The sequence below is a fragment of the Lynx canadensis genome, chromosome C1 (assembly GCF_007474595.2).
Source record: "Lynx canadensis isolate LIC74 chromosome C1, mLynCan4.pri.v2, whole genome shotgun sequence".
NCBI classification, from domain to species: domain Eukaryota; kingdom Metazoa; phylum Chordata; class Mammalia; order Carnivora; family Felidae; genus Lynx; species Lynx canadensis.
Genome location: NC_044310.1, coordinates 41,656,413 through 41,675,084, shown reverse-complemented (window position 1 = coordinate 41,675,084; position 18,672 = coordinate 41,656,413). Strand labels below are relative to the sequence as shown.

At 36.4% G+C, this 18,672-nt stretch overlaps 1 protein-coding gene across 3 annotated transcripts in view; it reads right to left on the bottom strand.

Moving 5' to 3' along the window:
* Positions 1–18,672, bottom strand: part of ZFYVE9 (zinc finger FYVE-type containing 9) — a 211,604-nt gene that overhangs the window by 119,559 nt on the left and 73,373 nt on the right. For all 3 annotated transcript variants that reach the window (XM_030325988.1, XM_030325990.1, XM_030325991.1), the window contains exons 2-3: positions 16,297–16,402; positions 2,587–2,695 (exon numbers count right to left, since the gene is read on the bottom strand). In XM_030325988.1, the coding sequence (XP_030181848.1) occupies positions 2,587–2,656 (70 nt within the window). In that variant the 5' untranslated portion in view covers positions 2,657–2,695; positions 16,297–16,402. The remainder of the gene's footprint in view (positions 1–2,586; positions 2,696–16,296; positions 16,403–18,672) is intronic.

The window sequence follows — 18,672 nt, the reverse complement described above, 5'->3', positions numbered from 1 at the left end:
CCTAGGATATCTAAAAAGAGAATATTTCTAGAACACGGAGTTTCTTTTTTAATTTTTTTTTTCAACGTTTATTTATTTTTGGGACAGAGAGAGACAGAGCATGAACGGGCGAGGGGCAGAGAGAGAGGGAGACACAGAATCGGAAACAGGCTCCAGGCTCTGAGCCATCAGCCCAGAGCCCGACGCGGGGCTCGAACTCACGGACCGCGAGATCGTGACCTGGCTGAAGTCGGCCGCTTAACCGACTGCGCCACCCAGGCGCCCCTAGAACACGGAGTTTCTAATTTTTAGCTAAGAACAAAAAAAATATTATTAAGACTATTCCTGTATTACATGTCAGTTTGGAAAAGAGGTCATTCATAAGGGGAAACAAGTATAGCCCCAAACACAACAATCTGAGAGAGCAATAAGAAGTAAATCAGTTTGGGTTGAAAAAGAATTAGTGTAAGGAAATAGTAAAAAGCAGCTAGAAAGGGCAGATTGGAAAGGCCATAAAACATCAGAATATGTGGAGAATGGTCTTGAATCCTCTGAGTGTTAAATCCTGAGTTGACCAAATGTAGGCTAGCAGAGACTTGAGATTTAGTAACATATGCTTCCTTTAAAAAAAGAAATCATTACTTCCAAGATGGTTCATGGAAATAAAAAAGAATTACCGCTTCTTACAAGAATATTTAATATTCAAACAAGAATGATCAGTTATTAAAATTTCATTATTTGACCACCTACCACATGGGCATACTGTTAATTATCTAGTGTCATCACCATCCATGTGTGCTGTATTTTTCATTTAAAGAAGGAAATTAACACAAAATGAAAAATCACTCTATTTAAAATATACTTCGAAAGACACCAGGCTAGACATTGTAGTTTTAATGCAACTTTAAATTTTGGGGGCTCCTGGGTGTCTCAGTCAGTTAAGCATCTGACTTTGGCACAGGTCTCACAGTTCATGAGTTCAAGCCCCGCATCGGGCTCTGTGCTGATAGCTTGGAGCCGGAGCCTGCTTTGGATCTGTGTCTCCCTTTCTCTCTGTCCTTCCCCTGCTTGTGCTCTGTCTCTCTCTCTCTCTCAAAAATAAACAAACATGAAAAAAATGTAAAAAAAAAGGTTTTTAATTTTAGAATTTTTTCAAATTTAAAAAATTCTAAAATTAAAAAAAAAATAGCTCAAAACAAATAAACAACATAGTTCCAAACAAGAATGTGGCTTCTGAAGTTCTTCTCCTTCTAGGGAGTTATTTTTTATAAGCAAATGCTGTATTTTTGAACTAAAAGACAATTTTTACTGATTCAATGAAAATGTATTCAAAATCAACTATATACAAAATACCCTACTAGAATCTACATTAGCCACAAAGAGAATCATGTAATGAACTAACAGTTTTATTAGAGTCAATGGTATTCTAGAAGTATATTATTCATGTGATTAGGTGTAGCACCTGTGTAGATATCTTATGACAAATAACTGTGATACACAGAGGGCCAAACCAAAGAAAGGATTGAGAAATCATTTGTATAAATGATTGAAACAGAGAGGAAAATACACCTTCTGCCTTGGTATGTATAAAACCCATCTAGATCCAATAAAATCTCAAATTATTAATTTTTACATTTACATGAATCCTATGGCTATGGAGTAGCTTCAGGTCATCAACAGTAAAATATGAGAAGAGCACGCTATTCCATGTATCATTCCTTCTCCCTTTTCTTTCCTAACCCCCATAATCCCATATTCTTTTTAAGGCTTGCTCTATCATAGACCCAAAGCAGTAAAGTTAAAACTCATCTCTCTTCCCAACTACTATCAAAGAACAACCTGAATCACTGGATATAGTAAAGGTTTGGAGATCATTACTAAAATCATGGAGTTCAGATGGAAATATATCAAATTGTAAACTTGTTACATGCCATTTCCCCTTAGAAACAGAGAATACCAAGGAAGGAAGGCGAGGTAAAAGATAAGAGATTTAATTATGGCTTATCCATTCAAGTAATACTCAGAGGGAAATTTAAAGAAAAGTTTTCCCTAAACGAAGTGAATCTTAAGCTGACAGTGTATTTAACCATTTTGGCAGTAACTTAAAAATATAAATCTTTTAAAATTAGTTTAAAATGTATCTTTACTTTTTTGGTCAATCAATAGGCAATAAGTTATTTTTCTTAGTTTAGAAATACAATCACACATTCTAAAGCTTTTCTTGATCATAAATTGGTTGTATAAAAAGAGTTTAGGCTCTAGTATCATACTGCCTGGATACTTATCATCCTGCCACTTATCAGCAAACTAACTTTGGGGAAGTTGCTTAATCTCTCTGTGCCTCTCATCTGTAAAATATAGATAAAATCTACTTTCATGGGATTATATTAAAGATTAAATAATACAGTCCATATAAATGCGTTAGCATAGTATCTGGCACATAGTGCTCAAAAATGTTCGTTCCTCCTCTGGGTATTAAAATATAATACTATTATCATTAAGCCACTTTACCCAGTTTTATTTTTTTTAAGTGTTACATACTCTTAAAATCCCCCATTCTCCATATCATAAATATATTCAAACAGATTCACCAAAGTAAATTCTCACCTTCGTTTTGTTCAAATTCATCTAATACCTTGTCCAGGTTGTAAGCTTCTGCTTGGAAGTAATTCTCCATCGGTGAGGAAACACCACTTAAGAGACTTGTTTAAACTTTCTAGAAAGTAGATCAAATTTGTATTATACTTTCAATTACTAAAATATAATTTATAGACATTACAACTGATAACAGAAATACAAATGATCATGAGACTATTATGAACAATTATACACCCACAAATTGGAAAACCTGAAGGAAATAGATAAAGTCTTAGATGAATATAACCTACCAAGAGTGAATCATGAAGAAACAGAAAATCTGAAGACCAATTATTAATAAGGAGATTGAATCAGTAATTAAAAATCACCCAACAAAGAAAAGTCCAGGATCAGTTGGCTTTACTGATGAATTCTACCAAACATTAAAAAAAGGATTAATACCAATGCTTCCCAAGCTCTTCCAAACAACAGAAGATGGGGGGAACACTTCTAAACTCATTTTACAAAGCCAGCATTACCCTGATACCAAAACCAGATAAGGACACTACAAGAAAGGAAAATTACAGGGGTGCCTGGGTGGCTCAGTCGGTTAAGCGTGTGACTTCGGCTCAGGTCATGATCTCGAAGTTCGTGAGTTCGAGCCCCATATCAGGCTCTGTGCTGACAGCTCGGAGCCTGGAGCCTGCTTCGGATTCTGTGTCTCCTTCTCTTTCTGCCCCTCCCCCACTTGCACTCTGTCTCTCTCTCAAAAATAAATAAATATTTTTTAAAAATTAAAAAAAAAAGAAAGGAAAATTACAGTATCCCTGATGAATATATATACAAAAATTCTAAAACAAAATATTAGCAAACCAGATACAATAATACATTAAAAAGACCATATGCCATGATCAAGTGGAATTTACTCTGGGACACAAGGATGGGACACAATATCTGTGAATCAATGTAATATACCACATTACAAAATGAAGGGTAAATCATATGATCATCTCAATAGATGCAGAAAAAACATTTGACAAAATTCAATACCCAAATGTGATAAAAACCCTCAATCAAGTCAATCAAGTGGGTAGAGTAAGAACACACCTAATAAAAGCCATCTATGACAAGCCCAGAGTGGACATCATACTCAGCAGTGAAAACCTGAAAGAAAGCCTTTCCTCTAAGATCAAGAACAAGACAAGTGGGATGCTCACTCTCACCACTTGTATTCAACATAATACTGGAATTTCTAGCCAGAGCAATTAGGAAGAAAACAAAACAAAAAGCATCTGAATCAGAAAAGAAGAAGCGAAACTGTCTGTACTTGAAGCTGACATCATATTCTATATAGAACACTCTAAGACTCTACACAAAAAAACCTGTTAGAATAAATGAATTCATTAACTTTGCAAGATTAAAAAGTCAACACCCAAGGGGTGCCTGGCTGGCACAGTAGGTAGGGAGAGTATGCAACTCTTATTCTCTGGGTCATGAGTTCAAGCCCCATATGTAGAGTTACTTAAAATTTAAAAAAAAAATTTTTTTAAGTCAACATACAAATTTAGTTGGGTTTCTATACACTAACCCCAAATAATCAGAAAGAGAAATTAAGCAAACAGTATCATTTACAATTACATCAAAAATAATAAAATTTCTAGGAATAAATTTAACCAAGGAGGTGAAAAATCTGTACTCTGAAGACACAGATGAAATAATCAGAAGACACAAACAGATGGAAAGATATTCTGAGGCTCATGGATTGGAAAAATTAATATTGTTAAGATGTCCATACTATAGATTCAATGCAATCTCTATCAAAATTCCAATGGCATTTCTCATACATACACACACACACACACACACACACACACACACACACACACACAAACACACTCATCCAGCAATTTGTTTGAATCCACAAAAGACCCTGAATAGCCGAAGCAATCTTGAAAAAAAAACAAAGCTAGAGCCTTCATTATACCTGATTTTAAATTATATTACAAAGCTATAGTAATCAAAACAGTATGGTGTCGGCATAAAAACAGACACATAAATCAATGAAACAAGAAAGAGAGCCCAGAAATAAAACCACACATATATGGTCAATTAATTTATGACAAAAGAGCCAGGAATATACAATGAAGAAAGGATAGTCTCTTCAATAAACGGTGCTGGGAAAGCTGGACAGGCACATGCAAAAGAATGAAACCATACATAGAGATCATTTCAACAAGGGGCGCCTGGGTGGCTCAGTCAGTTAAGCGCCCGACTTTGGCACAGGTCATAATCTCACGGCTCATGTGTTTGAGCCCTGTGTCAGGCTCTGTGCTAACAGCTCAGAGCCTGGACCCTGCTTCGGGTTCTGTCTCTGCCTCTGCCCTATGTCAAAAATAAATAAACATTAAAAAAAAAAAGATCAATTCAACTCAACATGGATTAAAGTCTTGAACATAAGAGCTGAAACCATAAACTTCCTACAAGAAAACACAGGCAGTTAAGTTCCTTGACATTGGTCTTGGAGATGATATTTTGGATTTGACTCCAAAAGCAAAGGCAAGAAAAGCAAAAATAAACAGGTGGAACTACATCAAAGTAAAAAACTCCTGCACAGTAGTGGAAACCATCAACAAAATGAAAAGCAACCTACTGAATAGGAGAAAATATTTGCAAACTGTATGTCCAATAAGGGGTTAATATCCAAAATATATTCAGAACTCAAACAACCTGATGGCAAAAAACCCAAACAACCCAGTTAAAAGTGGGCACAAGATGAGTAGACACTTTTCAAAGAAGACACACATATGGCCAAGAGACACATGAAAAGATGCTCAACACAATGAATCATCAGAGAAATACAAATGAAAACCACAATCAAATCACACCTGTTAGAATGGCTAATATCAAAGAGACAAGAAATAACAAGAGTTGGTAAGGATGAAGAGAAAAGGGGACCCTTGTGCACTGTTGATGGCAATGCAAACTGTATGAAAAAGAGTATGGAGGTTCCTCAAAAAATTAAAAATATAACTGCCATATGATTCAGCAATTCCTCTATTAGGTATTTATTTTAAAAATGAAAATACAAACACCACAACTTCCTATATATATAAAATCATTATGTTATACAGCATAAACTAATACAATGTTATATGTCAATTATATCTCATATAATTGTGAAAAAAGTGAAAAGAATATAGATTAATAAAAATATTTATAATTTTTATATAACAAGTATCCTTGTATACTTAAGATGTTGGATCCAGTTATTTATTAATATTTTATATATAGTGACTATGAAATGCTGAGTATTGTAGGTATATGTTAAATGTGCTAGATTGTATGTGGTAAGAAATTTCATTTATGCTCTTACCATTGGACAGTTTAAATGTCCAGTCTTTATCAGAATAAAAAGTAATCTTAAGTATACAAGGATAAAATCTCTTATAAATCTATTCAGACCATTTAAAGTATAAAACCTATCATCCCACTAGAGGTATTCTAAGATCTTTAAGCTAATAAAGTCTAGAAACCTGTAAGCTAACAATTATCAAAATGTAATTGCAGGAGACAGACTTGGTGCATTTGAATACGATATGTTTCAAAAGATAAATTCCAGATGTTGAGAGAGGAAATCACTTCTTTGAGATAAAACTACATTTCTATTTAAAAAGAAAAGTTTTATTTTATTTCTTCTTCTTTTTTTATTTAGTGTTTATTTTTGAGAGAGAGAGAGACAGAGGGCGAGCAGGGGAGGAGCAAAGAAAGAGACGGAGACACAAAATCCAAAGCAGGCTTCAGGCTCTGAGCTGTCAGCACAGAGCCTGATATGGGGCTCAAACCCATGAACTGTGAGATCATGACCTGAGCTGAAGTCAGACACTTAACCAACCGAGCCACCCAGGCGCCCATTATTTTATTTCTTTAAAGTTTACTTATTTTGAGAGAGAGACAGACAGACAGACAGACAGACGTGTGCATGAGCGGGGCAGGGACAAAGAGTGGGAGAGAGAGACAGAGAATCCCAAGCACAGGGCTCAATCTCATGAACCGTGAAATTATGAACTCTTGGTCCAAAAGCAAGAGTTGGACATGTAACCAACTGAGCCACCCAGGCACCCCAATAAATAAAACTTAAAAAAAAACCTATTCCCAAATGGAAAATGATAAAGTTCAAGCAAGCATGGGGATAAGGGACATTAGTTCTAAAATGTTAATGATAATTCTGACTTGGTTATTCTCTCTAGTAGGTTTTTTAAAAAATAATCTCTGTACCCAACATGGGGCTTGAACTCATAACCCCGAGATTAAGAGTCAGATGCTCTACCAGCTGAGCCAGTCAGGCGCCCCTTGGTTACTCTTTTTAAACCTCTTCTTTTCAAGTACAATTTCTTAGTCTTTCTTGGTGTTAATTGATCAAAAAGCATCCTGTGAGCACATATACTAGGTGCATCACCCACTTAACAGAATGTCAAGAGTACATAGTAGTTGTTAAATAAATATTAGCCCATTTTTCCCTCTATTATCATAATCCCCATGCTTATCTCCTTAATTTCTCAAAATGTTCTTTTCAAACTGAAAATTTTACTTGGCTTCTTATTGGTATATAGAAAGGCAGATGGGAGGGGAGATAATTTTACAATTCCCCTAAAAAGTCTAAGTAAGGAAAACATGAAGAAGAGGGAAAATCAAGAATGTAATATCCTGTTATTACAAATTTTAAGTTAAATATAAAAAGTGGTGAATTTTCTTTGATTTCTAGTGTTTCCTCTCTGAGGCATAAAAAAGCATCAATATTATTTCTTTCATTTTACCAATTAAAAAAAAAAGCTCAGGGGATTAAATGGGTTTATTCAATCATTTCCGCATGATTATTCATTCAGTCAACTTTTATTTATTGATTGGCTCCTGTTAAATAAGTTTAAGTAGACAAATAGGCTACATAATCCCTTAATAGTTTTTCTTACCTATCTTTTGTGTCTCATGATTTATAGTTCAAAATAATTTTCATATTATGCCATTTTATTCTGATAAAGACTGAACATTTAAACTATCCAATGATAAGAGCATGAATTAAATTTCTCACAACACACAATCTAGCACATTTAACATATTCCTACAATACTCAGCATTTCATAAGACATTAATAAATAATTGGATCCAACATATGTATTGTGCATCTCCTGTATGCAAGGTATTGTAATCATTTCAAGTCTCAGACATCATCCTTAACATTGAGAAGCTTATAACTTAATGGTAAACAATGCTAAAAAAGAAAAGTAACATAATAATAAATGATTTTAATAATAACAGTATAAGAGACCCAAAGTACTACTTAATTACTTTGTCAGATCAAATTAACAGATAAGTGCTACAGAATAAGTATTATAAAAGTTCAAGAAACGCGCAGGATCACCATTTGAATGGTCAAAAAGGCATTATTTATGGATTTGAGCTGGGCCTAGAAAGGTGGATAAAATTTTAATGAATATTCCAGATGGCAAGATGCAGAAGTAAAATTTAAAACAGGCAGAGACATACAAGGAGTGACCTAAGGACAGGCAATTATTGAGGGATCAGTGAAACTGGAGCAAGAATTTATTCATATAGTTAACATTAGGACACAGCTGGAGAAGCAGACAGGCATCATATCATGCAAGCCTTGGAATGCCAGTCTGACAAAGGTACTGCATATACTTTTAAGCAATGGGAAGCACTATAGCACTTTCACAAACCTTTATTATAGTATATTGTTATAATTGTTCATTTTATTATTAGTTATTGCTGTTAATCTCTCACTTTACCTAATTTATAAATTAAACTTTATCATAGGTATGTATGTACAGGAAAACACAGTATATATAGGTTTTGGTAGTATCTATGGTTTTAGGTACCACAGGGGATCTTGGAATGTATCCCCCATGGATAAGGAGGGGGACTCCTGTGCAAACAGCTGGTCAAGAAGCTGTACTAAACTCCAATGATAATTACTGTTGCAGGCCAGCATCAAAAATCCTAAAATCCTAAATCCTAAAGCCCTTAGGTAAATGGTTACTAGGAAAGAAAATATTCACAGTGCCTCAAAGTATTAATCCACAGATTATTAATCACAAAGGAGAAAATATGTTTACAGTAAGAAGATATGATAATCACTACCTAAACCAAATGATCAAACTTAGGATTACCAAGAGTTTAACAAGCTGCCATGATGGTGCTCACTTCGGCAGCACATGTACTAAAACAAGCTGCCATGATGTACCTCTTGATATGATGCAATGAGAAGTTTAAAACATTACGAACAAAGTATTCTTGCCAAAAATGTTTAACCTGAATTGAATCATGAAGAAACGATTTGACAAATCTAGAATGCGAGGCATCCTATAAGACAACTGTTCTGAACTTTCCAAAAGGTTCAATGTTACAAAAACATCATTCCAAATTTAAAAAGACTTAAGAGATTTAATAACCAAATTCCATGCATGAACACTGGCTGGATCCTAAGTCAAGAAAATAAATATACACATACACAGCAAAAAATCCCATGTAGGAGACAATCCAGGAAATTTGGACTATGTATCAGGTGATACGATAAATTAATAACCATTTTCTTAGCTGTGATAACGACATTTTGATTTTGTAGGAGAATGTCCTTACTCTTAGGAGATGTCTGCTGAATTATTTAGGGAAGAAGTGTTGTAATATCTATATTTAACTTTCAAATGATTCAGAAAAAGAAAAGTATGTGAATGTGTGTATGAGTGTAGGGGAGGAGGGGAAAAAGAGGAAGAGAGTGAAAGGAGGGAGAGAGGAGGAGAGGTGTTCAAAAAAGAAACAAGAGGCGCCTGAGTGGCTCAGTTGGCTGAGCATCCAACTCTTGATTTCAGGGTTGTGGATTCAAGCCCTATGTTGGGCTCCGTGCTGGGCATGAAGCCTACTTAACAAAAAAAAAAAAAAAAAAAAAAAAAAAAAAAGAAGAAGAAGCAAAATGGTAAAAATTGATGAATCTAGGTGAAGGATATATGGGTCTTTATTTATATTATCTTTTAACTTTTCTTTAGGCTTGAAATTTCTCAAAAGAAAAAAAAAGAGTATACTGAGCTGGTGGTAGGAAGCATTCCTTCCCACTATGAATATAGAAATTCTAGAAAAATAGATTATCTTAAAATAGTTTATACAGCCAAATTCAAAAGCAAGAAAGGGAAATACACAAATCCATAAACCAAAAAGAAACCAAGCCACAGCAATGAGTGAGAACTGAAGGGGTCGCAAAACTAGGCAGCAACCTTCAGGCCTAGGATCAAAAGTTAGCAGGGAAGATGGGAATTATTGGCTGCAAACTTAAAGAAGTTTCTACAGTGTAAGGGGCCAGACTGGGCTCTCTGAATAAAGCCGGGAGCTGGCGGAAAAAACTATCCCAGGTGGCTCCAAGACTGAGCAATGGAACAGAATGGAAGAGCACACCAGTAAAATCACCTTTCAGAAATTAGAATTCCTAACCTGCCCCTCACTCAGGATTGGGAATGATATTAAATCTTTCTATAAATGAATGTAACATGGTTTATCTCCATGGCTACTCAGCTTTTACTGTGACTTGTAATAATGTTTTTAATTTTTAAAAGTCATGAAATAATGGGATAGTGGGGAGAGGAGGGTGCATGTGACTATAAAGGGGTAGCACAAGGGAGATCTCTGTGGTGACAGAATCATGCTCTATCTTCAACTGCAATGGTGGTTACACAAACCTACATGTGACAAATGAGAGGGACACACATTCATGAATATGCTCACAGCAGCTTTATTCACAACAGCCAAAAGGTGGGAATAACCAGACACCTATCAACTGATGAATGGAAAATCAAGTGTCAATTTCCTAGTTTATGTTTTCTATAATTATGTATAATATGTAAGCAATGAGAAAAACCGGGTAAATGAAGGGTACACTGGGACTCTATACTATTCTTACAATTTCATGTGAATCTATAATTACTACAAAATAAAAAGCTGGAAAAAAATAAAAATGAAAGAGAAAAAGTTATTAAAAATTCAACAGACATAGGAGCAGGATGAAGAGAGCATCTGTGTAAGGGGGAGTCAGAACCCAAGTATAGTAAAGTAGATGTCCTTGTGTTGGGGTGGCCCAACATAAGATGTCAGAGACCCAACAGTGTAAGAAAGTTGTCTATGCAGAAGGACAGCCCAGGGTGGGGTATCAGAACCCAAGAGAGGCAAGGAAGGCATCTACATGAAGGGGATGGGGAGTCAGAGCCCAAGTGACTAAGAAGAGTCCACATGCAGGAGAGGTAAGGAGGAGATGTAAGAGCACAATCCAGAGTGGCAGGTCAGAGCCTGAGCAGGATTAGAAGGGTCAGGGGAAGGAGACAGTGATAGGAGACTGGTTACATGCAGAGACAGATCAAATAACTGGCTACATGAAGAGCAACCAGGGCAAGGTTTCTCACTATTAGAGAAGGGAGTTAAAATGCACACAAAGTGAAGGCCAGAAAGAACCCTGCAGTGTTGGTTTGGAATTCGAGATATCAGTATGACCTCATAGACCTCAATAAACATAGACACTTATAGCAACAGATATAGATGTAAATGTGTGTGTGTGTGTGTGCACTTGCTTTAGCTCTCTGCAGAGAGGATCTTAGAGCAGCAAATTTCCATCTCTAATCCAAGTAGCAATGAGCATGTACCTAGCACCAGATTTGGTATCTAAGTATTGTTATCCACTAAAAGGAAGCAGGGTTCTATGGAGAAATGGCTGATTCCAGAGCTGGAGTAGAAAAAATGTAAGAGCTCTGATGAGGATATAGGGAAATATGAATTCTCACACATTGCTAGAAGGAAAGTAAAATGATGTCACAACTTTGGGAAATGGTTTGGCAGTTCCTCAAAAAGTTACACCTCATGGCATAGCTAGTCCACTCCTAGGTTTATGCCCAAAATGGAAATACAGTCACACAAAAACTCATTCATGAATGCTCACAGCATCATTCATAAAAGCCAAAAGGCGGAAACAACCCAAATATATATCAACTTATAAATGGATAAATAAAGTGTGGTATGGTATATCAACAAAATGGGATATTATAGGACAATTAAAATAGATGGTGTACTGCTGCTATATGCTACAACATGAATGAATTTTGAAAATATTAAGGTAACTGAAAGAAGGAGACACAAAAAGCTATATACTGTATGATTCCTGTTGTATGGATTGTCCAGAATAGACAAATCCAAAGAAATAGAAAATTAATTAGTGACTGTCAGGTGCTGGGGGGAACTGGAGAGAAACAGGAATTGATTGCTAATGGATACGAGATTTCTTTTTGGGATTATAAAAATGTTTTGGAACTAGACAGTGATGATGACTATATAACTCTATAAATATATAAAAACCCCTGGACTACATATACTTTAAAAGAGTGAATTTTATGGTATGTGATTATATTTCAATTAAAAAAAAAGAGCCTTGAATATCTTGCATGCTGGAAAGCAAACATGTACTCCAAGAATAATGGAGACATGTCAAAAGGACACAGAAACCAGCCTGAAGGAGTTCCCACAGGCTAAATCAGAGAATCAAAATAAATAATGATAGCAATGGATTACAACCCACTGAATAAAAAAGAGAACCATGAATCCTTGCAATATGAATAAATGAATCCCAAGTGTGATGAGGAAGGGGATATTTACATTGCTTCAAAGTTCTTCTCTACAAAAATATTTACGAATTACCAAGGAAAAAAAGAGTAACTTCAGAGGCAAAGCCTGACAGACATCACCTTACACAACTATCAAAGTAAGCATCATCAGTAATGGGACAAATGGAAATCTGTGCTCTCTGATAGGCTTCAGTGAAAAAGGACACAGCAATGTCAATACTGGGGGAGGCTAGATAGGGGTGGGGACTCCCTTTAATTTCTGCTCAATTTTGCTATGAAACTAAAACTGCTACATTTTTTTTGAGGGGGGGGGTGCAAGTGAGAAGAGGGCAGAGAGAGAGAGAGAGAGAGAGAGAGAGAATCCCCCAGGGGTAGAGAGAAACAGAGAGAAGCGGGACTCACTCAAAAACTCGAGCTCACCTGATGTGGGAGGACTTGAACTCACGAACCGTGAGATCATGACCTGAGCTGAAGTCAGATGCTTAACAACTGAGCCACTCAGGCACCAGAACCTAAAACTGCTCTTAAAAAAATAAAATGCGTTAATTTAAAAACAAAAACAGCACCACTCTGTGATATTCCCACAAAACTGCATAACCTGAATTTAGTCATAAAGAAACATCAGACAAACCAAAACTGAAGAACATCCTACAAAATAACTGGTCTGCAATCTTCAAAAGTGTCAAGGTCAAAAAAGTCAAAGACTGCAGAAATGTTCCAAACAGAAGGAGACTACAGAGACATGACTGCAACACATGACTCTAAACTAGATCCTTTTGATACAGAGGACATTATTTGTACATCTGGCAATACCTGAATAAGATCTAAGAATTAGTTGGTGGTAATGGATCAATGTTAATTTGCTGATTTTATTTAATATATTGTGGTTATGTAGGAGAATGTCCTTCTTTGCTAGAAACACAATTTCAAAGATCATGCGCTAGCAACTTATTCTCAAATGGTTCAGAGGAAAAAAAAGTTCTTTGTACGTGACTTTTCTATAAGCTTAAGATAGTTTATAAAATTTTTTAAATACACCAGAAGTGTCTATCATATTTTTAATTTCCAGAGCACTTTCTTTTCCTAATGATTTTTACGTCATCTTATTTCATGCATATAACTTCTTTTCTTATCTCTTCTCTTAACTTCTCTGATGCAATTACTAATTACCTACAGTTTGTTGGGCTTTTTTCCTCAAACTTTCTTCTATTTCCTGTATTATTTTCCTCCAAGTTCCTCTTTTGTACTTTTGTGTTTTGTTCTCTTTCCCCTTGGAGGCTCTCCCCAAATGCCTATTTATTGAATAAATGAAGTACTAAAGCCAACTGGAAGCTCTGCATGTCTGGCTTCTCAACCAGGAGGCTTCCACTGCATGGTGATCAGGTGGGAACATAGTTACTTCACTGGGAGACCTCTAAATGTCAGTATAGAGGGGTCTTTTCTTTAGACTTTAGAGAAGGCTCATATACTTTCCTACAAGGGGGTACAGAGAGATATAATACTAGGCAATTACCTTCTGAAAGAAAAGTAAAGGAAGGAGTGAGGGGGAAGGGTCTCACTTTTCAGTATAAAGGATTTCTCTTAATCCTCCTGCTTTCACTATGTATGGTTCCCGATCCCTCGTCAGTTATGTTTAATGTCCTCAAGTCTTGAGCATCTTTAGTTTCATCTTCCAAAGAAAACCCTGTGGTCTCCTGAGGGCTTGGGAGAGGGGCAGTCTTCTCACTGCATAAGCTGGGTATCCCAGAGGATTTAAACCCTGGAGCACCTGGGTGGCTCAGTCAGTTAAGCGTCCAATTTGGCTCAGGTCACGATGTCGCGGTTTGTGAGTTCGAGCCCTGCAATGGGCTCTGTGCTGACAGCTCAGAGCCTGGAGCCTGCTTCGGATTCTGTGTCTCCCTGCCTCTCTCTCCGCCCCTCCCCCACTTGTATTCTGTCTCTCTCTCTCTTAAAAATAAATAAACATTTAAAAAAATAAATAACAAATCTGAAGTCAGGATTCTTTTTTTATTTTTTTAAGGAGGCTCCACTCCCAATGTGGGGCTTGAACTCACAACCCTGAGATCAAGAGTCCCATGCTCCACCAACTGAGCCAGCCAGGCACCCCTACGTCAGGATTCTTTACCTGCCTTCTTATAAAAGCATCCATGTCTTATTCAAAATAGAAGTCACTAAATATTATACATGTATATCTCAAGAAAGAAATAGGGGCACATGACTGGCTCAGTCAGTTAAGCATCTGACTTCGGCTCAGGTCGTGATCTCATGGTTCATGAGGTCAAGCCCCACGTCGGGCTCTGTGCTGACAGCTCGGAGCCTGGAGCCTGCCTTGGATTCTGTGTTTCCCTCTCTCTCGGCCCCTCCCCCTGCCCATGCTCTGTCTCTCTCATAAATAAATAAACATCAAGAAACCTTTTTTAAAAAAAAGAAAAGAAAAGAAATAGAACTACTTAATTTTGTACATTTTCTTCCTGAGGACCTCTTCGTTTGGCATTGCGCTTCTGGACCTCTTCTTTTTTATTCTATTGACCATAGTCCTTTTGGACATTCCCTTGAATCAACCTTAGGGGGTTCCACTTTTATAGCACTAATCTGATTGCTCCTTTTGTTTCCTTCACTGGTACTTCCTCTTTATGCCATATGCTAATTAAAATGAACATGCATACATCTGTGCACCAAACATCATGGAGTATCAGGCACTGTCCTTGTCATTAGATTATAATGACAAATAAGACAATGTCCTTAGGGCACCTGGCTGGCTCAGTTGGAGGAACATATGACTCTTGACCTTGGAGTCATGAGTTTGAAACTCACGTTGGATGTGCAGATTACCTAAATAAATAAAACTTAAAAAAAAAAATAAGACAATGTCCTTGACCTAAAGGTGCCTAATGTTTCATAGAGGAGATGGATGAATAAACTTAAAATATAAAACATCGTACTAATTGATATATGCCCTGAGGGCTATGGAGCCAAAGAAGAGGTGAAGCTAAATCAGACTAAGGCAGGGATGTATTTGGGAGGTAGGGTAGGCTACTGTGACAAATATTCTAATGACTGATTACCACTGATTATTTTTTATTATTATTGATAATTTTTTCAGTAGGTTGAAAACTTCCTAAAGAGGTAATACCTGAAGAATAAGATCTTGCCCAGTAAAAGCAAAAACCAGCACCCCCTTCTTATGCCTCTACATGAGGTGGCTAGGGTATAAGAAATACCCTTCCAACTGTAGGCCCAGAAGTTTTGATGAGGAAGGCACTAACTACTAAGGGCCTCTCTACTCCACTCTCAACTGAAAAGGAGCTCACTCTGCTATCACACACTGTCAGACTCATGCCTCTATTCTTAAAGCTTACATGGAAAATTAAACTCAGCCAGAGTATGCAACATGCCATTAGTGAATGGTATAATCAGTTCTGAAATTCATCTTACCCACACATCCTCAACCCTCCCTACCATTTCCAGCCCCTTAAGTAATTGTATGACCTAAAAGAAATCAAACATGATTCCTAGTCAGGAAAAAAAAAAAAAATCAATGATTCCTGCTCTACAAGAATTAGTAAAATACTTCCAATTTTCTGCTGGAAATTATTGCTCTTCACAATTAGTCTAAAAATACAAAATAAAATAATGTAATTAAATCTATATTTGCTTCCCTGCCCCAAAATTAGCTTTAATTGCTTTGCTCTTACATGATGACTAAGAAATAGAAATAAGATTAATTGGATAGATATATCACTATTTTTTTTTCTACCAACAATATTGCTCAAATCCGTGTTCTTTTTCATGCTGAAATTACCTTTTTATGCTCAAAGTAGTAGCTGACTCTAAAAGGAAAAAGCCAAGCACTGGCAGAAAAATTAGAATTTTGACATAACTCAACAGTAATTTTAAAATACCCTTCCTCTGGATTTAAGTCAAATCTTTTTTTAAAACTATACTCCTGATTTAACAAGAGGCACTGTTATAAATGAAGCAAGCAGCATATATACATGAGCATTATTTTCTGTAGATTTAGCTGTTTTCTTAAGTTCAATCTCTAACAGAAATAGAACACTGGTTTTCTTACCTTTTTCCCCTTACACACGTGATAAGGGACAGACTTCCCTGTGCTTACTCATGATGCTTGCTGCACCACCAGCCAGTCCTGCTGATTCAGTATGCCCTATTTGATCCTAAAGAAAAAAAAAACACATTGCTCATTATATTTGCTAAAGCAATAAGCCCTAATTTTCTTCATATAAACCTATCACAGCCAGACAAATGACAGCTATGGGGCTTAAATAATAAATTACATCTTCAGATTCAAAGACCTGGCTACTATGAAATGCAGCAGACACATTTTACTGTCTAAGAAGGCCAAAGGTTAAACGTTGCATAAACAGTTAAGAATTTTTGAATATTTTTTATTTTCAGTGGATAATACAAAATAAAACCTCAGAGGCAGGCACTTTCTACCCAATGGTTTTAACTCTGTTAATTCATAAAAATACCAATTATTTTGTATTACAATAAGCCCTCCAAGAATCCAAAGCTAGCAAAACTGCTGCTTCACTAGAATGTCTTTTTTTTTTCCTGTACATACAGATTTCTTAAATTGAGATTCAGAGGCTTCCTGTTGAGATTTTTATTGCAAAACAACTGTTTTCCTCCAAATGGAGTCTCTTAGGATTCTAGTCCTCCTCCACTGTTTAGAAGCAATGGATCTATTAGCCCAACATTACCTTTACTACTAGCGGTATGCAAAAGACAAAGCTTTCAAAGCTTCCTCAAATGTTATTTCCTTCTTCTGAATATATGACAATATCCATGAAGTTACAGTAGCTGTTTAGAGAAGATTTGAAATTCTTTAGGAGCCTAATTTAGTCTTGAACAAGATTGGTAATTGTAATCCGAATAAAATTAAGAATACTTCTGTAGCTGTTTAGAGAAGATTTGAAATTCTTTAGGAGCCTAATTTAGTCTTGAACAAGATTGGTAATTGTAATCCGAATAAAATTAAGAATCTCATATTACCCATATAAAATATCAAACATATAATCATAGCATTTCAGAACAGGAAAGTATCTTAGAGATGATCTAATGAACATCGCTTAATTTTAAAGATAATATGCACTAAAAGAAATTTTTCTGGCATTATTGTAAATGCAATTCCATTATCTGATGGAAAAATAATGTACTTATTAAAAAATAAGAGAATTTTTAAAAAGCCGAAAATTCAAGTTTCCAGAAACCAATAAAAAATATAGAATGGGGGCGCCTGGGTGGCTCAGTTGGTTGAGTGTCCAACTTCAGCTCAGGTCATGATCTCGCGGTCTGTGAGTTCGAGCCCTGCGTCCGGCTTCGTGCTGACAGCTCAGAGCCTGGAGGCTGCTTCGGATTCTGTGTCTCCCTCTCTCTGCCCCTCCCCTGCTCATGCTCTGTCTCTCTCTTTCTCTCCCTGTCAAAAATAAAAATAAACATTAAAAAATATATATATAGAGAGAGAGAGAATGAAAATCTCTGGTCAGGGGCACCTGGGTGGCTCAGTTGATTAAGCATCTAACTCTTGATTTCGGCTCAGGTCAGAATCTCACAGTTCCTGAGTTCAAGCTCCATGTCAGGCTCTGCACTGGCAATGGGGAGCATGCTTTGGATTCTCTCTCTCCCTCTCTCTCTCTGCCCCTCCCCCACTCTCTCTCTAAATAAATAAATAAACTTGGGAAGGAAGGGAGGGAGGGAGGGAGGGAGGGAGGGAGGGAGGGAGGGAAATTTTCCTATCTTGAAAACTTGAAAAAAAATATGTATTTGTTAAAATTCTAAGTGAGAAGTGCTGTTGATGCTAAGAACCAGGCTTACATCTATCAAAGAACTAAATCACATCAGAAGTAGGAAAGGATTATACAAGTAGAAGTACCAAAGTCAAAATGAATGAGGCAAAAGTAAGATCCTCTCCTCTAATATCTACCTAACTGAAGATTTTTTTAAACAAATAAAATTAACTCTATAGACTCCAAGTTAAATCCTGTATGTCTGTATCTATTGTCATGTGTGAGGCAAGTCCAATAATATTATATAGCTATCTCAAACATCACAGGTTTTTCTTCTAGAGTTTTATTCTTTTGACCTTTAGCCTCAGCTGGCAAAGCCTCAAGTCTGGTTAAATCCAACTGTCTAACTCCCTGTGTTCCCCTAAGGAGCTTAAATGTGTCTAGAGGAAACTCACACAAGATGGAGACTGTTCTCAAGTTTACATTTATAACTTCACATTACATTTCCCTTAGTCAACCTACTTTCAACCCTGCACCTATTCCTACCTTTTGATATGTCTGGGATTTCTTTTTTTTTTTTTTTTTTTTTCAACGTTTATTTATTTTTGGGACAGAGAGAGACAGAGCATGAACGGGCGAGGGGCAGAGAGAGAGGGAGACACAGAACCGGAAACAGGCTCCAGGCTCTGAGCCAT